The sequence below is a fragment of the Ipomoea triloba genome, chromosome 1 (genome assembly GCF_003576645.1).
Source record: "Ipomoea triloba cultivar NCNSP0323 chromosome 1, ASM357664v1".
NCBI classification, from domain to species: domain Eukaryota; kingdom Viridiplantae; phylum Streptophyta; class Magnoliopsida; order Solanales; family Convolvulaceae; genus Ipomoea; species Ipomoea triloba.
Genome location: NC_044916.1, coordinates 6,550,910 through 6,573,393, shown reverse-complemented (window position 1 = coordinate 6,573,393; position 22,484 = coordinate 6,550,910). Strand labels below are relative to the sequence as shown.

At 35.7% G+C, this 22,484-nt stretch overlaps 2 protein-coding genes across 3 annotated transcripts; one reads left to right on the top strand and one right to left on the bottom strand.

The window, feature by feature from the left end:
- Positions 1–310: 310 nt before the first annotated feature.
- On the bottom strand, positions 311–12,004 carry LOC116024390 (trafficking protein particle complex II-specific subunit 130 homolog). 2 transcript variants are annotated; one of them, XM_031265286.1, is made up of 21 exons: positions 11,770–12,004; positions 10,852–11,081; positions 10,204–10,385; positions 9,158–9,341; positions 8,494–8,584; positions 7,496–7,656; positions 6,902–6,991; positions 6,621–6,782; positions 6,301–6,362; positions 6,126–6,216; positions 5,600–5,763; positions 4,702–4,900; positions 3,914–4,459; positions 3,615–3,827; positions 3,061–3,451; positions 2,870–2,966; positions 2,676–2,760; positions 2,086–2,275; positions 1,621–1,919; positions 1,304–1,394; positions 311–799 (listed from the first exon to the last, which is right to left on the bottom strand). In XM_031265286.1, exons 1-21 carry the CDS (start codon positions 11,831–11,833, stop codon positions 624–626), a joined length of 3,768 nt encoding a protein of 1,255 aa, XP_031121146.1. In that variant the 5' UTR covers positions 11,834–12,004; the 3' UTR covers positions 311–623. The 2 variants fall into 2 exon arrangements, with proteins under 2 accessions (XP_031121146.1, XP_031121150.1); XM_031265290.1 differs by having other exon boundaries at positions 1,621–1,916.
- A 4,041-nt stretch (positions 12,005–16,045) lies between these two features.
- Positions 16,046–19,242, top strand: LOC115997993. Its single transcript, XM_031237443.1, has 7 exons — positions 16,046–16,616; positions 17,350–17,490; positions 17,579–17,692; positions 17,783–17,956; positions 18,385–18,500; positions 18,603–18,687; positions 18,913–19,242. Exons 1-7 carry the CDS (start codon positions 16,122–16,124, stop codon positions 18,916–18,918), a joined length of 1,131 nt encoding a protein of 376 aa, XP_031093303.1. The 5' UTR covers positions 16,046–16,121; the 3' UTR covers positions 18,919–19,242.
- Positions 19,243–22,484: the final 3,242 nt, after the last annotated feature.

Below are 22,484 nucleotides of genomic sequence, written 5' to 3'. Positions count from 1 at the left end.
ATCAATCTGTGAGTCGGGTCAAATCTTTGATTAATAAGTCAGATCAATCAAAGATCCAATCAGTCTCACAGTCTTAGACCGTGAGACAATCTCACACAAATTTTAACCTTTTCATACAATTGCACGTTTGCAGTCTATGGCCACTACTCCATCCCAAAGTTGTGTCATCAAGGTGGGAATATCAATTATAATTTCAATTGTTTAAATGACTAATTGACTATCCATTGACGTTGTAACCTATGTTCGTTCATAAATGCTCACCGTAAAACAAAATAAATTCCACACTTAAAGCAACTCAAACAAGCACAAATTATCCATGAAAACTTAAAAATTTTCTTTCCCCCTAAACTATCATTTCTTAACCATAGTCGTGTATACAAGGGAAGGTGGCAATAGCCTTCTCAGTCTCTACCGTATTGTACAACCCCAAATTCTTGCTATACAAGAGTAAAAGCATTGCTTTAAGGAGGGGCTGAGTTTGTAAATTCCCGCAACTCCAATACGAAAAAAGAAAATACATACAATGTACACGATTTCTGGGAAGGAAGAAAAACTGGTGTCCTGTTTCTGCGCTGTCGCTTTTCAATTTTGTAGGAATGGATGCAAAAAATATTCATATATGCTTAGGCTGGCTTACAAAATGAGGAACTGAGAGTGGGAGGCATCACACAGACCAAGTGTGGACTGGGAGGGTTGCAACTTATGTTCGACCAGTTCACATTCGGCAAGCCCAGTTGAGGAGGGCGAACATATCCAGAAACTAGTGGCAAGCACAACACTGAAATTACTATTCTTGACCCTGTTATATAACCGAGAGAGAGAGAGAGAAAGAGGGTTAGTAACAAATTTCGTTGAAGGAACAGGAATATAGTAAGTTATCTTTGACAGAAGATATAATCATGGTTGCAGTAGTAGTCGGGCGGTAGACTTGCGCCTAGCGCCTAAGCGGTCTAGGCGGCGACCTATGAAAACAAAAAAATAATGCATGTGTGGGTGTATGTCATACACACACACACACAACACACACACACACATATATATATATCTTATTTCTGTTATTTATATAAATATAAATAAATTTAAATATATATAAATATAATAAAAAATTAACAACGCCGACTCACCCGAGTTAACTCGGCTAACTCTACCGAGTTGGGCAAGTTAACTCGGCCGAGTTAGGCTCTAGACAGCCGCCAACTCGGCCCAATCGGCCAAGTTAGGCGCTAGGCGGCCTAGGCGGGAAATTTTTGCAACAGTGGATATAATAGATTAATAGTAAAACATCCGAGGGAAAAAAAGGAACCTTGTTTTATGGAAAGAGGCATGTGTCCCCTTTTCCTCCCAGCAATCATCCAGTTATCAGAGTTTGCATTGACCTCGTATAACACTTCATCCTGTTGCAAATATAGAAAACAGTAAAAAATACTAGCAATTTCCTATAATTCATCTCAGGGTTTCACTTGGTTTTCATAAGGCATGGCAATCCAAACATTCCCAAAGTTTTGCGTTAAGGTCATACAGGAGAAAGAAAATGCCAGCCTCATTATTACTCCATATTGTTTTTATTTATTAGAGAACAGTTAGAAGGTCTCTAAGATGTGAAGAAATTTGTTAACTTACATTGCCTTCGGAAGCTGTATGTTCATCTAATGTTTTTAACCTTTCAACTCTCCATTTCATGGTAACAAGCTGTCCAACTCGCAGACCACTAGAAAGAGGAAGAAAGCCAACTGCAAAGCAAGGGTCAAGCACAGGTTTCTGTAAAACAAGAGAACTCCTGAACATCAGCTCCGGTGTTGTGTCATCAGGTATACTGCGTTCCTCAGCCACAGGGGAATGAGCTCCAACCATTCTATCACCCAAAATCCCATATTTAATATTTAATATACTTTCTGACAGCTGCTTGTTAGCTTCATCTGCTAAGGACAAAAAAGAAAACATCAAAACACAACTCACTTTGTTTGCTGGACAAGAAGATTTAACTATGGCGGGTATTAAGCCAAAAGCAACTGCTTATTCCATAACACAATATAAAGCAGGTGGAAAGTGAAGAATGAGAAGGATAAGTGAAAAAACCAAGCATACCCTTTTCTAGTGTATTCTTCAAACATATACAGAACAAGATTGAAGATCTTGATTTTGGAGACACGGTCAATGGAAAGAATCCAGAGATTGGTCTCCCATCACTGCTTCCTGTGTGGGAAAAGCCATCTTGAAGATCAAGTGAAGCATCATGGATGGTCAGTGAAGCTTGCACTTGTGATTGCAGTATCACCTAGCCATACAATGTGTTATAAACATAGTAAGTGATTATATATTATTCATTGTATATTTTGATTGTAGGCCTAACTTTATATAGCTCAATTCTAGGACTAGTTGGCTTGATAATATAATATAGATTGGTCACGGACTTGTATATACATACATAAGAACTTTCCATTCCCCACAACAGAATGCAGATAACATCAGTTGAGATTCAGAAAATTTATTATATCATGAATTGCAGAATGAAAACTGCTTAGCTGCTATGGTTTTTATTTAATTTTCTTTTTCCTTTTTCTTAGCTGAGCAGTTCTAGTAACCCCATAGAAGACATGAAGAGTTATGAATGCATAGAATGACCAATGGTAACATATAACAGAAAACAAGGAATCTAAACAGAGCATATAGAGGACCTGCAAAAGCAGAGTGCCATCATTGCATTTGTCTGTAACCCGTATGCTCACAGAGAATGGGTCTGTAAAATGCACAGCCATTGTCCTGCAAGGTTCAAATTAGTGTAAGAATTCCATAAAAGTGGATAAGATAAATTATCCTCCTCCCCCCACACCGAGGGGAAAAATAAGATGAAAAAGGGAAAACTACAAACCTTTCAAATATCTGATTACGAGTTACTCCAAATTCAAGTTTTAGAGCTACTGTCCTCATCCCATCCACAAGACTCTGTCTCTGGGATATGCGTTCTCCTGAAAGACAGCAAAAGGGATGGTTAACCTGTCTGTGATAAAATACCGACCGTGTTTTTAATATTTGAACTGTTAGTAAAATATTTGATATCACCTGCAGGACTTCCTCTAGGAAGGCCATCACTGGCAGCACGCACGGGGATCCATAAAACAGAAGTTGCATTGCTAGCCCAGTCAGGAAGCTCAATTTTTCCATCTTGAAGAGACAATTGCTTTACTTCTGCAGTAACTTGGGTACCATCACCTTCAAAACCTTCCGGGCCACCTGACTCGGATTCATTATGAGATCCATCTGTATGCTTCTCAATTTCAATTCCATGGGACTGTTGAATAATCAAACCAGGTCCAGTGTCTATGTGAAGTACAGCGCCTTTAAGGGAGTAGCTCATTGGTTTGACAATTATTCCTACCCACTGAGGTTCGTTGATAAGCAAAGCAGATGAGATAGCAGGCACAAGATCAACCAGAGACCTTGGTTTGAACACCTTACCCAAAAATGAAGACAATATTAATATCATGTCATGTCAACATGCTTGTGCAGGGATACAACTTATAAGAATTGGCAACATATACAGATATGAATGATGCAAGAAGAATAGAAAATATAGGAAAAGATCACAGCCTTCTTCATTGAGTAGGCATGCTTACCTTTAAGATAGGCCTTGTTGGCTTCTCATAACTCATGAAGTCATCAGTATCTGCAGGTCCTCCTTTGGAAAAACTATGAGATCTAAATCTCAATTGACCAATTTGCCCCGTTAGAACACTCAAAACATAAGACCCAGGTTTCTGGGGAGGTAAAGAAACTGTGATTGTATTCCTTCCTGGATTTAATATTGTAGCACCAGAGCGTTTTATAGCCTGGCCAAGAATTCAGAATTAGTATTGAAATGTGCATTTTTTTAGCAACAAATTGAGAGGAAGGCACATAGTCAAGAAAATAGCACCTTAACACCATCATCGGTGATATTTGTAGCTGTCAGAGTGAGACTGAGTGATTCAAGAGCAATATCATCAGGAAATCCACTCCAAATAGTTACAGAAAGGGAACCAGGATCCCCATCACACAGCTCCAGTGGAGGCCCAGGGTTGCCAGAAAATGTTATCAGCGAGGACACATCTAAAGGCACAGGGTGCTCCATTTCACTATGAGCAAGATGGACAACTTCAGACTGAAATGCCTGGCGCTCCTTGGTCAGAAACAATCCGTTATCCAATGACAGCAGCCTCACACAGGAAGCGAGATAACCAGCTTGATCATTCAGTATCTTTTGACACTCTGCTAAATTGGGAAGGACTTCAGCCAATAGGTTCTGCCATCCTTCACCAGCATAAAGAGCACAGACCTTTTCGTACAGCTTCGCAGCAAGATCGAAGTTTCCAAGCTTATGATACACAGATGCAATTTCACCATCAAGAACAACCCCATGCCTCTTCCACCAAGAGCGATGATAGTTCTCAGCAGCACCCTTTGACAGCTCCAAATATTTTTGCTGACAATAATTAAATAAATAAAGAATTTCAAGTGTGAAAAAAGGTTCCAATGAAAATAAAATGCATATAGGAGTGCCCAAAGAATCATTTAATTGAAACTCCTAGAAGCACAAGTTGTTGGAAAACGAGTACTTTTTATAAAACAAAAAAGAATTAATTTTCAGACAGATTTCACTCTTCTTAACTGGCTCTAAATATTGTACAGATTTATACACTTGTAGTTGTTGGAGAACATAAATACCTCGAATTCCTCCGGAGACGACAATGATTTCCATAGTTCTTTATCAGATATTGTATTCTGCAAAGCATGCTCAGCAGCAACAAAAATTTCAGAAAGTCTCAAAGGCCGACTGATAGAGCTCTCAAATCCAGGTGAAGAGTGAGTTCGTGACATAGATATTACTACAGGTACTTTGGATGGTGGGGATATTGAACCTGAGCTGTCAGCAAATGACCACTGGATAAGAGCTTAATTTATGAATGAGATACAAAAAGTAAAATCATAATCAACAAAACAGCAAAAGCAGATTTTATGTAATTATGGAGGCAGGCAAATAGATACTTCTGCCACTATCTCATGGTCTACTTTAAAAAAAAATACTCCATAACAATTAACAAGCACCTTAGGCACTATTTATTCAAAAGATCAGCAAAAAATATCAATTAAAATGGAATTTTCAACTTACAAATATCAAGTTCTTAATTCTTTATAGGGAAAATGGTGCCCTTAGGCCCTAAATTATGGGGATATAGTTGACTCAGTCCCCCAATTATTGGGGCCTCCACATTTAGTCCCTCAATTATCACCTCGGTGGTAGATATAGTCCCTCAATGGCAAAATTTGTTAAATATTTTGGTGGTGAATAATCTCCATCAATAGTCATGGAGGGACTATATCTGCCACCAAGATAATAATTGAGGGACTGAGTCAACTATATCCTCGTAATTGGGGGACTAAAAGTCATTTTCCCTTCTTTATATAATTTTATGCTTTCATGTATATTGGATGTGTCTATAATCTATATGAGCGTGTCTATAGACAGACCCATGCCCCCACCCCTTCAAAGCTCAATTTAGCACATAATGCAAACACTTGAAATATGGGCATAACAAATTTAACTTAAACATGTTTCCATTACCCATCAGTCATGCTCGGATGACCATCAAACATTTCGAACACATTTCCAGCAGAGAGAGAAGCTCTTCGGCGATTTGCTTCACGCAATAATACAGATGGTTCTAGAGGAAGTGGTTTCTTCTGAATTCCAAAATGTTTAGGACGTGAAGAGTCTTGAAGAATCATCTGCCAATGCAGTCACATGTACTGTAATGAAGCATACTCATAAAATACAAAGTTCCATGGTGGAAAATGAAGACAATTTTAATTCAGGTAATCACCCTCAACATGCAACATAAAATCTGTGCCTTTGGACCATATATGTGGTATCTAATTATGCTGCTATTTCTATGCAAGGAAATGCTAACTTTTTTAGCAGAGGAAAATACTAATATCTTCTCAGAGTTCTTTTTCTTCAAAGGGAAATCAGAAAAGAGTCATCTTTATGAACTTAGCAAGAATGTTCCAATGAAATGATAACACTTTACACTTCAACACATTAAACAGAGATTGAACAATCAAAGATGCATTATATTTTCAAGACACACCTTTTCTTTTGCAAGCACCTTAGATGAAGCATCAGGTGGTAAAGAAGGCCAAACTGCAGGTTTAGGCCAAGGAAGCATGCTAAGTGAAGCACTGTTCAACAGAAAGAACAAGCATGAGGTTGCAAGATGTTAAAGACATGTCTACCAGAATGCTTCCTGAAAATGCAGTATTCACCTGTTGACAGGACTTCTTTCAATATGCGCCCCATAGCCAATTAAATAAGCAAGCCGCATGAACTGCCACATGAATGAAACACTTCAGTAGAGAGTATAATAAACCGTTTACATGGAAAATTAAACACCATGCTCCTCCAGGATAGTGAGAAGCATTGCACTAATTACCTCTTTGCATATATGGTGGATCGGTGGCCTATTATAACCAGATAGAACTAATTGAATGAAAGGTTCAGGCCATTATAGGCCAAACTACAAAGAACTCCACTAAATATCCAACAATTAACTAAAAGAAAAGCTATTTATCATAGACAACATTACCTTAGTACGACATAAGGAGTACAGATCCCCTTTTAGTCGGTAGAACTCCTTTTCCGTATCAGGTGCCACAAGTCCATCTTTATATTTGGAAGTGGTTGCATTAATTAAACCCAAGCAACCAGTTATTACCCACACCTCACGCATACAGAAGGGCAACGTTCTCTGAGATAGGGAAAGAGTAAATAGACAATTTAAGTACATAATAAAAAGTGAGATCTTAAACCCTCAGATAACCAAGGAAAATTATCAGTTAAACGATTAATCAATGGAGCATGAATTACCTCATGGAGGGCCAATGACTTCGAAAAGCTAATTATAAAAGAATAACCCCTCGATGCAACTTCAAATGGACGATTCAGCTTAAATAACAGCTACATATTAAAATAAGATGGAAGAATAAAATCAACAAAAGTTGCAGGAATCATATAAATACAAGAAAAAGGAATGTAGCTATCAGTTCATTGCCAGGAAAGCATACCAACAATTAACCATAGAAAATTCATCTCCAATTTAATAACTTGAAAAAAAAAATCATATTTTTGCATTTTCAGTTCTTTAAGGTCGACAGATGTCAGTTATTTTTATCTCATTGCTTTTGAACTCAGTCATTATGGTGTAGTTGTGAGTGCTCAACCACTGACCATCAGGTCATGGGTTCAATGCCCAAGAACCAATCTCTCAAAAAGCATAGGAAAGGATGTGTAAATCTTTCCAAGACCCAACAGGCAACAGGATAATTGAGATGACCATGAATCGAGATGTGAACTTTTTAACATTGCGGAGAAAAATGGCGAGGATACTATGTAGACCATCAAATTGGTTTATGTTTATAGACAACCAGCCTAAACTAATTACTGTTTCCCGCTCTTCCACACCTTTGCTTGGCAGGCAAACAGATACTGCCTGAATTCAAATTCCCTAAATGAGTCATCCTGCACAATCTGCATCAGTGCTTTGTCTGCTGGGTTGAGTAGTGCAGCCTGATCATCGCCACGCTCCGCTCCTCCGAAGTCCCTCCTTTTCCTAATCATATTAACTGGTTCACAGACAATAAATATATCAGGTTAATGATCAGTCATATCCTCAAGAATTCAACTAAAGACCTAGACTGAAAGGCAACAATGAAACAAATAAAGCAGGTCTCCTAAGTTGTACTTACATAAATAACAAATTATTGAAAAATGTCTTGCACCTCAACTAAAAGCTTAAGTAGTTAGTGAAGATATGCATTTATCACCTCATATATTAATCCTCAACCACCCCCTCACCTGTGGGCCGGACATTTTTTTTAACGGGTCAAACACGTGGAAAATTTTTTATGACCTATAGTGCATGGGATTTGATATATCTATCTCAACTAAAAGCTTAAACTAATCACTGAGGAAACACATATATTGCCGTATATTTATCCTCAACACAAATAATTTCATTTCTAGAGCAACTAAGTAGGCAGAACAACATGCTCCCATGCTATCATTATCAAAATTCTGAATGGAAGAAAATAAATTTACCAACCAGACTTTATTTCAGGAATCTGTTCCTTCTTCGTAAAATGCAATCTTGTTCCATAAGACAAACCCAATCCAGACTTTATATACAAAAATGAATAGTGAACCATATAGTTACAAGATAAGAATGTCAAGAAGATGACTTTAAAATATTCTCAATGGGAAATTCAAATGTTACATTGTGGCAATGGAAAAAAGGTCAAAGGTAAGACAGAGAGAATGTAACTGCCATTCAAATCTAGCATAACAGCATAAATAGAAGAATCAGAACCAATGAATGTTCAATGTAGTTGTTGGCAGTAAACATTCATAAGAATATTATCACCCTATAGGGAGAATAGCCAAAAATATAGTCATTTATGTACCTGTTTCCAAGTAACAGAGTTCTAGTTCATCGTATTCACGTAGAGCATCTTCATGGAGATGAGCTATCTCAAACATAAAAGCTAAGCTTTCCTGTAAGAGATAAAACATTTTTGCATAAAACCAATAGTAGTCTGGACACATTTCAGTAGCAATATATGTGGTTAAAAGGATGCCAGTAAAACATTTGGCCAGAGCAATACCCATGTATTAAATGTAAGCATGTCATCCAAATATGCAATAGAACTACATTTTCCTTCCTTTTATTATTATTAGGTTAAAAAGTTTTGTGTTGACAGAACTGAAGAACATAAAAGTGTAAGAACATAGAGCCTCTCTAAAATAAAAATCAAAGACCATGTTCATGCACATTGAAATGGTTATGTATTGAAATTTAGATAAGACACATGAGTGTCTATATGATTCAGAATATGTTAGTTACTTAGTTACAATAAAACCAGGCAGACTATGGTGTTTTCATGCATAGGATGCTGAAACCTTACATAGAATTTGGACTAAAGAAGAGGTTTATATGGTTCAAAATAAGTTAGTATGATAAAACCAGGCATACTAAGATGATTTCATCCATAGGGTGCTACAATTTGGGGAAAAATTCAGAGTAAGGACACCGTTAATATTTGTAATGAGTCTAATGACAACTTTTACCTTTAGAATAAAGAAGTTACAGAAATTCCAAACTGGCATGAAGCGCTGTTCACTGAGCTTCCTAATCTCCTCCTCATAAAACTGAATGCGCTTATCAAGTGTATTTCTAATACACTCCATGATTTTGGATTCCAAATCTTCCCAGAAATTTGGGTCTGTTCCATGCAAATCCAGTTTGCAGCATCTAAAGAAATTATATGTTAAGAAAGTTAGGACAAAAACTTTGGAACTAATAATATTATTGCTTCAACTGTTTCAGAAAGAACTACCAGAGATGGGAATACCAACATTTCATCCTAAGGCTATTATTTCAGCTCTAATGTCAGTCTTGAACCAGGCCTATTATCAACATTATTGGTTTCTTTGACCGTAAAAGCCATAGAATATCCAAAGGCAGGTATAAGTGTTTCAGATAATATGTTGATATAAAACAGAAGTAATGCCTGCACCTGGGGTAGCAGAAAACTAATTCAATACTCGTATAATAAGGCCTCTTTACAATCATGTTACATACTGAATTTGATAAAGTATTTGTATGTGGAGATAGTGAATTTGCTAGAGATGCATCTTCTGAACAAATGGCCAATCATTGAATCCCCACTAGAAAAAGGAGAGAGGGAGAGAGAATGCAGAAGAAAAATCTGAATAATTAAGTATGCTCCTTACAAGAAAGGAGTTGTTATTATTGAAATGTGTGTTTTAGCTCAACAAAACTCTTATGCATCTAATGAGGATACAGATTATTTTATATACTTATCTTCAACACACCCCCTCATGTGGCAGGATTATGTCTTCTATTTTTTTTTATTTTTTTTTTTTGGACAGTTCAAATATGTTAAAATATTTTAATGATAGGTAGCATGAAAGATTCGGACCTACGCCCTTTTGCATACTATGATACCATATTGAAGTATATATTACGCCTCAACTAAAAGTTTAAGCCATTAAAGAAGATACACATTTATTAATTTATATTTACCGTTAACAATTACATTTACTTTCTAAAAGATAAAACGCAGAATAATACTCATCAAGGGGAGGTTTACCTTTCTCTTTTCTTTGAGCTAAAATCAACCTCAAGTTTGGCATAAACTTTTTTGGCCATCTTGGTGGCCTGGTCATTGTGAGCTGGTGCTTTAGACACAAACACAATAAACCATTCCCGTTCATCATTTTGAACTATTAACTTCAACCTTGGTTTGAGTATTGTCTTAAATTCATCAAGATCCTAGAAGAAGAAAAATGAAAAACAACAAAATGCTTATCAACCATCTAAAAGAAATCAAGCAATAGAAGAGACTTGTAAACAGCACATCACCCTAAGTTCTCCTAAGCTCTAAATTGAAACTGTGTCCACTTCTTTGTTATCATATTGTGGTCCAACTTTTTCATAATCACCTCCTTAAATCAAAAACTAAAAGGGGGAGCAGGGGACGGGGGGAGTAAACTTTGTTGCAAGAGAAATGACATTTGGGGAGTAGGCAAACATGGCTGGCAATGTGCCATCAGATAGGAGGAAGAAGTAAATTCAAGGATATCTAAATCCATCTCCAACAGATTTCCATGGAAAATGTTACACTACCCAATTTATTCCACAAACATATAAAACACATAGAGAGAATGTAAAATCGGAATGTGCATGTCTAGAAGAAACAGAATGTAAAAATATGCCCAGATTCAAGATTCAACTGCACCTCGCAACTGACTAGGACCAGTGTAGCATATGGCTCTCGGAACCAAAACAATGATTGTTCTTGTGGGAACCGACTGCGGAGTCTTGAATCTGTTGTCAATACATACTCGGCTTGGAATTCATCTACCAGAACAGCATTACGTGTCTTGTTATTTAGTAAGGCTCTTTTGAATGGTACACGTACTTCGAACTCCTTTCTCACAAGGGGCCACAAATCGCTCACATCTTCAACTGCAAAGTGATTATAGGAGCAATCAAACTTTTATTAGAAATGCAAATTATCTACTCAAAGTGCACATCACAAGCCCCATTGTGATGTAACCATTACATTTGCTTCAGATACTCCAACTTACATTGCCTGATCTACTTATTCTTCTTGGTCTGAATTTATCAGCACGGACAAAGAAAGGGCAGACATATAAGCTAGTAGACGTACCTCCTCTCAAAGTAATACCCCATAGAATAAAGTAAGGTTTTACAAATTCATGCAAGACATTGAGCATTAGGGCATTCAAGACAAGCATTATTGAAAAGAAGAAGGTTAGCATAAACCATCATCATAAAAACATCATATATGGAAAATAGAGCACACCAAAAATCAAACAATTTTCACTTCTTCTTTTCCACTGCTGATTGCTCCGCTTCTAGCATCTAAAGCATCTGGTATCAAGCTTTCAATTGGCAAACAAAATACCCGAAATGAAGCCATTCATAGCTACGACATCGAGATCAAAATGCTGACTTAGTCCAATTGCATTTAACACTAACGGAACAAATTGCAGCACTAGCATTTAAATTCGGAATTATAGAAAAGCAAATAAAAACAGCAAAAACAACAACGAAGTTCAATCAAAACCAGGTAGGTTTTACGGAAACGAGTGAGAAAGCTGAAGTCCTAGCCGTTAAATTCGTATATTACCGGCAATGACGATGCGATCGAAAGTGTGTTTGATGCTCTGAAACTGAGCCAAAAAATTCGCCATTTATCGATCCGCGGAGACCATGTGTTGATGCGAGTATTTCAATTTGAACTGAGATCTGATCGTTCCTGATACCAATAATTACTAAGCAGTGGTTTAAGCGCACTGTGAAAAGTGAAATATCGCCGCCGATGTTTAAGATTTACCGACTTACGGGAAGCCTGCTGGCTGTCCGTCAATGAGGGTAGTTGCATATTGTTTGATCCAAGTTTTGATACTTACAGTTTGGCCCCACTAGTTTTAGGGATTTTTATTCAGTTTACCCTTTAAGCCCAAAACATTTTGCTATTCTCATTTTTACACAAAATACTAACCCATTAACTTCATATATTTTTGGGAATAAATTGATTAGATTTTGATGAGGCAATGTTTAATATACCATAAAAAAATTTAGTTCCCTATTTATTTTATTTTTATATGAGTTTCCTCAAAAAATTATTTTTTTTCAAGAAGAAGAAATTGGTACATGAAAAAGAGCCAAAAAAATAATTTGAAGCCTATGATCTCAAATTAATTTTTAGAAGAAATTATTTTGAAGATTTTTAGTCCTGGAAAGAAATACAAATTATGAGAATACATTTTTTATTTATGAGAAGAAATCACGCCTCTCTCTAATTTAAAGAAAGAATTCATGTAATTTTTGCCAAAGAGAAAATCATACAAATGAATAAGATACCACACTTTTAGAAAAAGTCACAATTTTGGAAGACAAAGGAAAGTCACGCCAATTTGAGTATAGAAAGAAAAAGTCACACTTTTTGGAAGTTATGGGTTTTTTTTTTTAAATAAAGAACCTAATTCATTAATCATAGGCTGAAACGTTTACAATAAAGATCGATGGAATGGTCAAACATTCCTTACAGTCAGATATAGAAACAACTTCCCTAGCATAGAAAACTTAATTCGCAGACTGTTTCACAAATTTGAAGATGAATTCTTTGAACGAACTTAAAGCTTCTTTAATGATTTGGTCAAACTTACCCAAGACTGACACTGGTTGAATAGTCTTGCACACCACCTGAGTATCTATTTCCATTCTTCTATCCATTTACAATATCTCCATCACCATTCTTCTATCCATTGACAATATCTCCATTCGGCTGAACTGCATATCATAGTTCATAGGAGTTTCTTTCTCATTGTCATGTTTGTCACCCAGGATGAGATTCACGTACGCTAGGACTAGTTTTATCATTTCACGCATTATGAAAAAAGAACTCGCCAAGTAAACGAGAGGAAGAAACTCGTCAAAACAACGAGAGGAAAAACACAAAAATTGCAAACAAAATTAAACCAATAAAATAAAGCAAAGGGAAACAACAGTGCGAAAATAAGAAAGTAATGACCGGTAGCGGTGGAGATGGAGGATAAACAGTGAATGCAGAAAAGACAATAAAGATGGACGACGCTGCATGAAGTGGAGATAGCAGTAGGGAAGATGATTGGACGCCGCCTCCGATCCGCTTGTTTCACGGAGGCGGCGCCCGTAAAGGAAACAAAAGAGGAGAGAACTTCAGTAGGGTTTGCGTTTGGAAGTTATGGATTATTCTACAAGTTTTGATTAAGCAAGGAGTATAAGGAAATATTGAAACAAAAGAATTAATAAAAATTCAAGTGGTATAGATGGAATGAAAAGATTAGCAAGGTAATTAGTGTCAAACACAAGTGCTATATACGAGAGCAAGTTTTTCTTGGGTATGTATTATCTTGGTTTTACAAGGCTAAGGGTATGTGAGTATGTCGTCCTTATTTTTGTATTCTTTGTTTAGTTAATAAATTAATTGTTCTTCATATATATATATATATATATATATATATATATATATATATATATATATATAAATTGAGGACCTATAAAGGATGTGGCACTTGAAAGAGTAAACTTTGAAAGATATGTGAACCTATAATTTGGTATTCACATGGTTTTATTTAAAATTTTGTCTTTAATCAAGTCAAATTATGTTGACGAATTGGTAATATAATGTAAGTTTAATTTCAAAAAGAAATATATATATATATATATATATATACACACACACCAGCCTCATAAAAATCGAAAATTATATTTTACCTCAAGCAATAAATACCATATAAAAAACAAGGAGTGGAGAAGGAATGAAGGAATATTTGCGTGGCTAGCAAAGCAGCCAAGCATTCACACCATGTTTGATCATCTACATTCTAGATATTCCAAAATGTGCCATAGCTTCGTTGTCCATAATAATAATAATAATAATAAAATGTTATTTAATTGGACCACCAAACGTCTTTATTCATCTGGAATTACTAGCTACGGCCATAACGGGTCGGGAAGGCAAAATATATTGTGGAATATGGGTCGCATTGTATTCAAGTAAGGTTGTGTTTGGTTTGCACAAGTTAATCGGAATCATAATGAGAATCAAATACTTGATAATGATAATAAATTTTGGTAAAAGTATTTTGTATGTTTGACGGTTTGGTGGATAGAGTGATTATCAATATTAATATTTGGTTGTGTGTAACCATATAATGGAATAGATGTTTAAAAATAAAAAAAATATAAAATCAAAACCCGTAGTTGTGTTTTAAAAAGTTGTCAACCAAATACAAATTATGATTTTGATTCTCATTCTTAAAGTGTAAATCTATGAACTAAACGCAATCTAAATGTGCACTTTTAAATATTAAAATTGTTTATAATTTCATCTTTAATTTTATTATCTAAATATATAATTAAAAAAAAAAGTATTCGTATATCGGCCGAGTAATTTACTAATAAAATAAAAATATATAATAAAACCTAAGATACATGTAAGATGAGAACTGAAAGCCAACAAAAAAACCTATTGTGTCCATAATAGGAGTAAAGAAAGAAGATGCCAAATTACAAGTGGAGCATGGTCTGAATTCTGAACTCTGAAGCTTCAATAGTCAGCTGCTAACATTTATTTGTTCTGCATTTGTGGCTTACATTCCATTATACTTAAAGATTTCAAAAATAGATTGATATTGACATGCCAAGTATTTTATACTCAGTTGTACCTTTGTGACTTTCTTTAAGAGAAGATAACAAGATCGAATTTCGATACAGATACTATTTTGTAATAGAGTCGATAGTACTAAAGAGAAAAATTGAAATTACCATTGCATTAATTGCTTCTCGCACAGGAAAAACAAAGTCTTGATTTTCTTATCCTAAACAATTCACACATGAAAAAGATTACAGGATTAAAATTAAAAATGATTCAATACTCAAAGACTAAATTTGATAACTTTAAAGTCAATGACTAAAATTAAAAAATGAGAGATAATAAAATGACTAAATATGAAATTAACTTTTCTTAAAATAATAAAACCTATTAAATATTAAATGTTCAAAACTCTTAACATCATAAAATTATTGGGCAATTTATATCATACGCCAGAGTCCATATAGTAATATAAATCTTGGATTGAAAAGACGAAGTACAAAATTCATACTCGTAAGGTATATAATTTCATAACACAAAGACACAAAAATCACAACATAAAATACATACACATGTTATATATTTACTTATTTAGTTATATTTCAATTCTGATTTAAGTACATAATTTGTGTGTATAGGCACACAATTTCACAAATACAAGACACATAAATTCATAACATAACACACAATTACTAATTTGTTTCGGGTATAAAATTTATACTTTTAAGGTATAAAATTTTATAATACAAGAACAAAAACTCGTAACATAAGACACAAAAACTCATTATATAAAACACATACATATGCACCAGGCTCATATAATGATTGAAATTTTGGGTGTTTGGAGGGGGGATGTGAGGGAGTAGCTACTACAACTAAGTAGCTAGACCCATCAAACAAAAGTGTCGCAATTGACTGAATTTGTGTATTATATATTATATTTTGTGTGAATACAATAATCGTTATTGTGATTTTTATCTAAAAGAAATTCTGGCCTCAATTAATTTAGGTGGACCGGACAGATTTGAGATCTACACTCTTCCAGTTTTCTCCCTATTCACTAACGCACTATAGCTTCCTGCGCCAATCATGAAGTAACAAGAAAAGAGTAAAGATAGTCTCACCAAAAGTCAACGTTTTGTGATCTATCACCGATCAACATTAACATATTCAGCCACGTCAAAAGGTGCATACGAAGATCGTAATCCGCGAAACACTTGATCAGATGCACAGTCTCCCATATAAAACTCGAGCGAGTCTCTGACATGGCGGCTCGACTCGGAGAAGAAACTCAGTTGAATCGTGATCACTGATCACCAATCTCTCCGTTTCCTCCACAAATGGCTACTACCATTAACGGCCTGGCCACGCCTCAAGCCCTCCGTTCGCTATCGAAACCCAATCCAAAGGCCGGTTCCCCATCCCCCTTCAAGCCGGCCAAGCTCCAGCTATTTCTCAGGCCGGTTTCCAAGGCGGGAAGGGAGCAATTGGCGGCGGCGAAGGAGCTGGACGTGATTCCGGTGCAGAGCGGCGACAGCACGGACCAGCAAGACGGCGTCGTCGACGCCACGGAGAGAGAGGCGGAGGGCGGCGGCGATATTGACAGTATCGTGAATCAGGTGGTGGTGGGTGGGTTTGGGAATGAAGGGCGGCTGTCGTTCGAAGGGCCCACCGGGTTTGGCTCGTCGTCGTCGGCGGCTTCTTCGAGCGGCGGCGCGGGAGAAGAGTTGGGTATGGAGAAGGTTGTTGATAGAGCTATCAACGCTACCATTGTTTTGGCCTCCGGGACTTTCGCTATCACTAAGCTTCTCACCATAGACCATAACTACTGGCATGTAAGTCCGCCTGATTTACTGTTACGGAGTATTTAATTTAATTTTTTTTAACAAAAATCTTGAAGACTTATGTGTTTATGCGAAATTGGCAATTAAAGATTTGAATATTTGGAGATTTGATATTTTATGGTTTGGAAGTATTCAAATTCGGAGTGTTTTCTTTGTTGCTGAAGAGAAGAACACTTTGAGATCGTTCACTTTTACTAATACTAAAATAAAAACATTATAGGCCAGATGTTGATTAGGGTTATATCTGCTATTCTGCTTCAAATTCATGACTGCAATGGCGTCAAAATGGATATGATTAAACATTGGAAATACAACAAAATTAGGAGAAAGGTGCCTAAATCTGTGCTTTGTGTTGTGTAATTAGCACTTTTCAGCCGATTGTGATATCTTTGAGTGCTTGCTGATACATTTATATTTGCATTCAAAGTTCCTTTCCATTTCCCTGGATTAATTTCTTGCCCACAAAAAGGCGAAATTCTTTGCCATGGGCCCAACACACCGGCCCGATTTGTGGAGGTGGTAAATCACGGTGGCTCAGCCTCCCATTAGGTGGGAGGACCTGTGCCTGATGCCCACCCAAGGCTTGATCCTGTGTCTTGCTCACAATTTGCCACCGAATAATCAACTGAGCTACCTGTGCTAGCTCCCTTTATGCATATGCAGTTCTTTGATCTTATTTTAGCATATGCCAAAGATAATTCATTTTTCCCCTATCCTTTGTTAGGGATGGACCCTCTTTGAGATATTGAGATATGCACCTCAGCACAACTGGAGTGCATATGAGGAAGCCCTTAAAGAAAACCCCGTTTTGGCGAAGATGGTGATCAGTGGAGTGGTTTATTCTCTAGGGGATTGGATAGCTCAGGTCAGTGGCATTTAATACACCTCTTAGCACTACAAATTGTGATTGCTAATGACCATTATATTTAATACGCTTACTTTTTTAACTGCAGTGCTATGAAGGGAAACCACTTTTTGAATTTGATCGTGCTCGCATGTTTAGATCAGGTCTAACTGGATTTACGCTACATGGATCCTTATCTCACTATTACTATCACTTCTGTGAGGTATTTGTTATGGATCTATATCTTTTAGATTTCTCCCCTTGATACATTCTTTGAATCTGACTGAATCGTATGGTAATACTCTCATTACAGGCACTCTTTCCTTTTGATGATTGGTGGGTGGTACCTGCCAAAGTTGCCTTTGATCAAACTGTTTGGTCAGCGATTTGGAACAGCATTTACTTCACAGTTCTTGGGTTTTTACGTCTTGAATCCCCTACCAGTATCTTCAGTGAACTAAAGGCAACATTTTGGCCCATGCTGACGGTAAGAAAGGCCATATTGCCCATATACTTCTTTATATTTTACATCTTCAAGCCAAGGGCAAACTTCAGAGAGCATATGTTTTAACAAACACAATTTTTCTGATTAAGTTGAACCATTTGATGAGGATGCTTATTCCTTATGCAAAGTTTGAGTCTTGAATACTTGATTGAGTAGTTCTTTAGCCTTGTTTCCGTGTAAAGCTGTGTTGGAGTTTGAATGTCATAATTCTATCTATAGCCTGCTTCAATATATAAAATTGTCTTGTTTTTATATTGATGAATTTGGCTTCAGCCTTCATGCAAAGAACAGTATTCTGATTCTTGTTTTTCAAGCAATGATTTCATCTGGGAATTTGCAGTCTCGAATAAGTTAATTGGGATATTCTGACTTGTTATAATTTCTGTTTTACTTTTGTTGCTGTTTTACAGGCAGGCTGGAAACTTTGGCCATTTGCTCATCTAATTACCTATGGCGTGATCCCCGTTGAGCAGAGACTGCTTTGGGTCGACTGCGTAGAACTCATATGGGTTACAATACTCTCAACGTAAGGACACTAAATATTTTATTAGATCAAACATTTCTATACACTGAACCGTTGCATTTTACTATGTTCCCCGCTAACTTTATTTGTGATCGTCTGTTCTAGTTACTCGAATGAGAAGTCAGAAGCTAGAATATCTGAGGAATCAGTGGAAGCAACTTCCAACCCTCCCTCTATAGGCCCATCTCAGGTATGCAAATTAAAATTAATATACAATATCGAAATAGTGCACATATTCGATTTTAGCCTCAACTAGTTAAACATTCATGTTAGTTGGTCGATATTCGATTCACTATTAGTTGTTCTAACTATTCACGCTAGACATGGTATAATTTGCATGCACAATGACTTGAGGATTATAACCTTCCCGGATTCATACTTATGATGTTCTACCCTCGTTTGGCATTTGTTATAGAAGTGAACGGATAGAAAAACCAAGAAGCGGGGAAAAGATTGGAGGAAGAAGTGTTTCTGTGCTCCTATTCCTATCTAGCGATAGCATCGTCTTTGTTGAGGGCCATGGCTTTGGTATATATGTATGGCGGCATCAAGGTAAATATGGCCGGAGAAAAATGGGTGTGCTATATCTCTCAACTCCATTTGTAATCTATACATGTATACTATCCTTTCCTCTCATTGTAAGCAAAAAGTCTTAAGTATCTTGGAATGTAAAAATGTAGTCTCAATCTTAACTAATTTATTCATACTAATCTTAATGAATACTTAATGATTATTTCACTACCTACCTGTTGCTTGTTGGTGTAAGAATTGCTCAAATCGTAGTGTGAAGAATGGAAAGGACTTAAATTGTGTGTTTTGTATTGTTTCTTAGAATTTAGAAAGGCCAAACCCTTTTTCCCTCCTTCTCTATGGATTTTATACAAGTTATAAAGGCATTAATTGCTAACTCCCATCATATCCTTACAAATTAGTCTCATAATTTTGGCAAATCAATCTCTATACATGGTAAGGTCTTAATCGATTATAGGCTCTAAAAATAGAAATGGTCCGTCAAGAAATTTTGTGTTGATGAGCACAAGGATTCCCATTGATGACCTTGGACTAGGACGCCTACCTCGAAGATTAAATCCAGAGTTGTAGATATCAAAACGCAACGTTCGAAAATCCAAAAAGATCAAAAGAATAGACAACACTAAAACCCGCGAAGATATAAAAAAGGAAAACTGCTAAAAGAAAAAAAAACTATAAAAAAGGAAAAAAAAAAAAAAAAAAAAGAAAAACAAGCCAGAGTTACACAAATTTGTTAAGAGTTAATACCTAATATAGTCCTCGACTATAGTGGTTTTACTTAATTTAGTCCTAAGTGACTTTTTGTACTCTATTTAGTCCTTGACTTTAATGATTTTACCCACTTTAGTCATCTGTTAAGAATTCTGTTTGTTGGGGGTTAATAACAAGGTTAACATGGTAATTTCATTTTTATTTTATTTTTTTTTTATCAAATTAATTTTAATTATATGTTCTATATATATTTACACAATTGCATACTAAAGACAAAGCAAATTATAATACTTTAGGAAAAAAAGAAAAAGCAGTTAGCAAATAATGAGGAATTAGTTAACTTTGGCATATTGAAATTCTGATCACTTTTCAAATGAATTCAAATAGAAGCATTTTTAGTTATTTTCAAATGAATCCAAACACAAAGCAATTAGCAAATAGGATTAACAGTAATGAATTCAAACTCAATCAATTAGCATTCTGTTCCTGTAGTATCAATACTAACATAGAGAAAAAAGAGCAAAATTTTCAATACTCACGCATGCAACATAAGCTAGAACTTCAAACCTAATCATAATCCAGAAGTTCATAATTTAAACAAATTTGAATCCCCCATGAGTTAAATCCACATTAAAAATATTTGATCTAACAGACAGTAAGAAATGAGTTAAATCCACATTAAAAAAAAAAAACTACTAACAAGATTTTTTTGTGGGTACCATATTTTTGCGTGCATTTGTATCCAATTCTACGTCTTGAATCCCCCATGGTGTGTTGCTTCCAGTTCGGCGTTTGCTCCCAGTACGAACAATGGGTAATAGGTTCAACAATCGTTGGAGTGCTTTGTCGTGTGTTTGCTTCCGGTGAGTTTGTTATGCGTTTCTTGGGCTTGAAGAAGGGAGGGTTGTATCGGGAAGACTGAGAAGAGTGAGGGGGGAGGGGGGAATTGTATCGGCGACAAAAGACGGAGAAGATAGAGATAAATTAGGACATATAATTAATAATTAATTTGGTAAAAAAACAAAATGGAAATGAAATTAACATGTTAACCTTGTTATTAACACCCAACAAACAGAATTCTTAACAGAGGACTAAAGTGAGTAAAACCATTAAAGTCGAGAAATAAATAGAGTACAAAAAGTCACTTAGGACTAAATTGATTAAAACCTCTATAATCGAGGACTATATTAGGTATTAACTCAATTTGTTAAAAATCAAAGACTGAAACGACATCGTTTAAATTCAGGATTCATATTACTATGGACCCTAGTTGCTAGTCCACAATACAAATTGCCAAAGAAATGTAAGAATGCGCCGCGGGCTTGAACGAACAGTTCTCTCTTTTAATAATTTCGTTTTTGTTTTTGTTTTGTTTTGTTTTTTTTTTTTTTGTTTTTGTTTTTATTTCATTTTATTTTGTTTTGTTGGGCCATGAGAAGATGGGCTGGGCACTAGCTATTCCTAATTTATTGATTACTTTATTCTTGTTTTGCTGAATCTTTTTCATGTCCCATGAATTTCCGTGCTTTACAGGGTGTTTGGCTGGGAGCAGGGAATTAGGGAGTAAAAGAATTGTAATTCGGTGGAATTGTAATTCAATGAATAACGTAAGAATTGAAATTACAGTGTTTGGTATGCAGGAATAGGAGTACAGGGAATTGAAAGGTAAGAAGTAACAGAATGACTAAAATACCCTTATGTAATAATAATCTATACTATTAATAAAAACAATATCCTCGGTTTTAACTTCCAGCCCAAAACAGACCTATAATATTTTGGTGTGCGTAATATTGTAAAATACGGTAATACAATTCCTATCCCTAATACAATTGTAAATTAAAATAGAATTCCTAATAAAATATATTCTTCCCTACGTTCCTATTCGTAATACAATTCTAGACTAGAATTACTAATGGTAATAATTCAGTATATATATTTCTCTGCAATGCAATCTATACTATTAATAAAAACAATATCCTCAGTTTTAACTTCCCGCCCAAAACAGACCTAGAATATTATGGTTTGCATAATATTGTAAAATATGGTAATACAATTCCTATCCCTAATACAATTGTAAATTAAAATAGAATTCCTAATAAAGTATATTCTTCCCTACGTTCCTATTTGTAATACAATTCTAAACTAGAATTACTAATGGTAATAATTCAGTATATATATTTCTCTGCAATGCAATCTATGCTATTAATAAAAACAATATCCTAAGTTTTAACTTCCCGCCCATAACAGACTGATAGTATTATGGTATGGTTTGCGTAATATTGTAAAAAATATGAAAATTTGGCATAATTCAACCTGCAAGGCCAACCAATTTTCTGAACGACATTCGTGCATGCAGGTGTCGGCGCACGAGTTAAGCCTTTTTAAGTTCATTTTGGGATTTCATTTGCACCCTACTTGCGCGCGAGAGAGAGCCTCTATGCTATACAATTCAATAAGCCTTAGAAAAACTCTTGTATAAGTAGTGGTGCAAACCACTTCTCAAACCAATGTGGGACAAAAGTTACTTGAAAGGTTTTTCTCTATATTTTTCTAACTCAAATGGGTCAACTTTGAGAACCAATTTCTCATTCACCTATTATCAGTTTTGAGCATACAATATATCAATCTTTTCGTCTAACTACGAAGAACACGAATCCACTTTGACCCGACCCAAATCGAAAGTGGACCCCACATATATTTGTACCACAATATTGCCAGTAAAATGCCATTTTATGCTAATTTTTT

Coding starts and splice junctions, on each gene's coding strand:
- LOC116024390 (XM_031265286.1), bottom strand. CDS start 11,833: ATGGCGAATTTTTTGGCTCAGTTTCAGAGCATCAAACACACTTTCGAT. Junction 3,452..3,614: donor CAACAAGGCCTATCTTAAAG/GTAAGCATGCCT, acceptor TTTTTGGGTAAG/GTGTTCAAACCAAGGTCTCT. Junction 1,920..2,085: donor GAAGAATACACTAGAAAAGG/GTATGCTTGGTT, acceptor TTTTGTCCTTAG/CAGATGAAGCTAACAAGCAG.
- LOC115997993 (XM_031237443.1), top strand. CDS start 16,122: ATGGCTACTACCATTAACGGCCTGGCCACGCCTCAAGCCCTCCGTTCG. Junction 16,617..17,349: donor TAGACCATAACTACTGGCAT/GTAAGTCCGCCT, acceptor ATCCTTTGTTAG/GGATGGACCCTCTTTGAGAT. Junction 17,491..17,578: donor TAGGGGATTGGATAGCTCAG/GTCAGTGGCATT, acceptor TTTTAACTGCAG/TGCTATGAAGGGAAACCACT.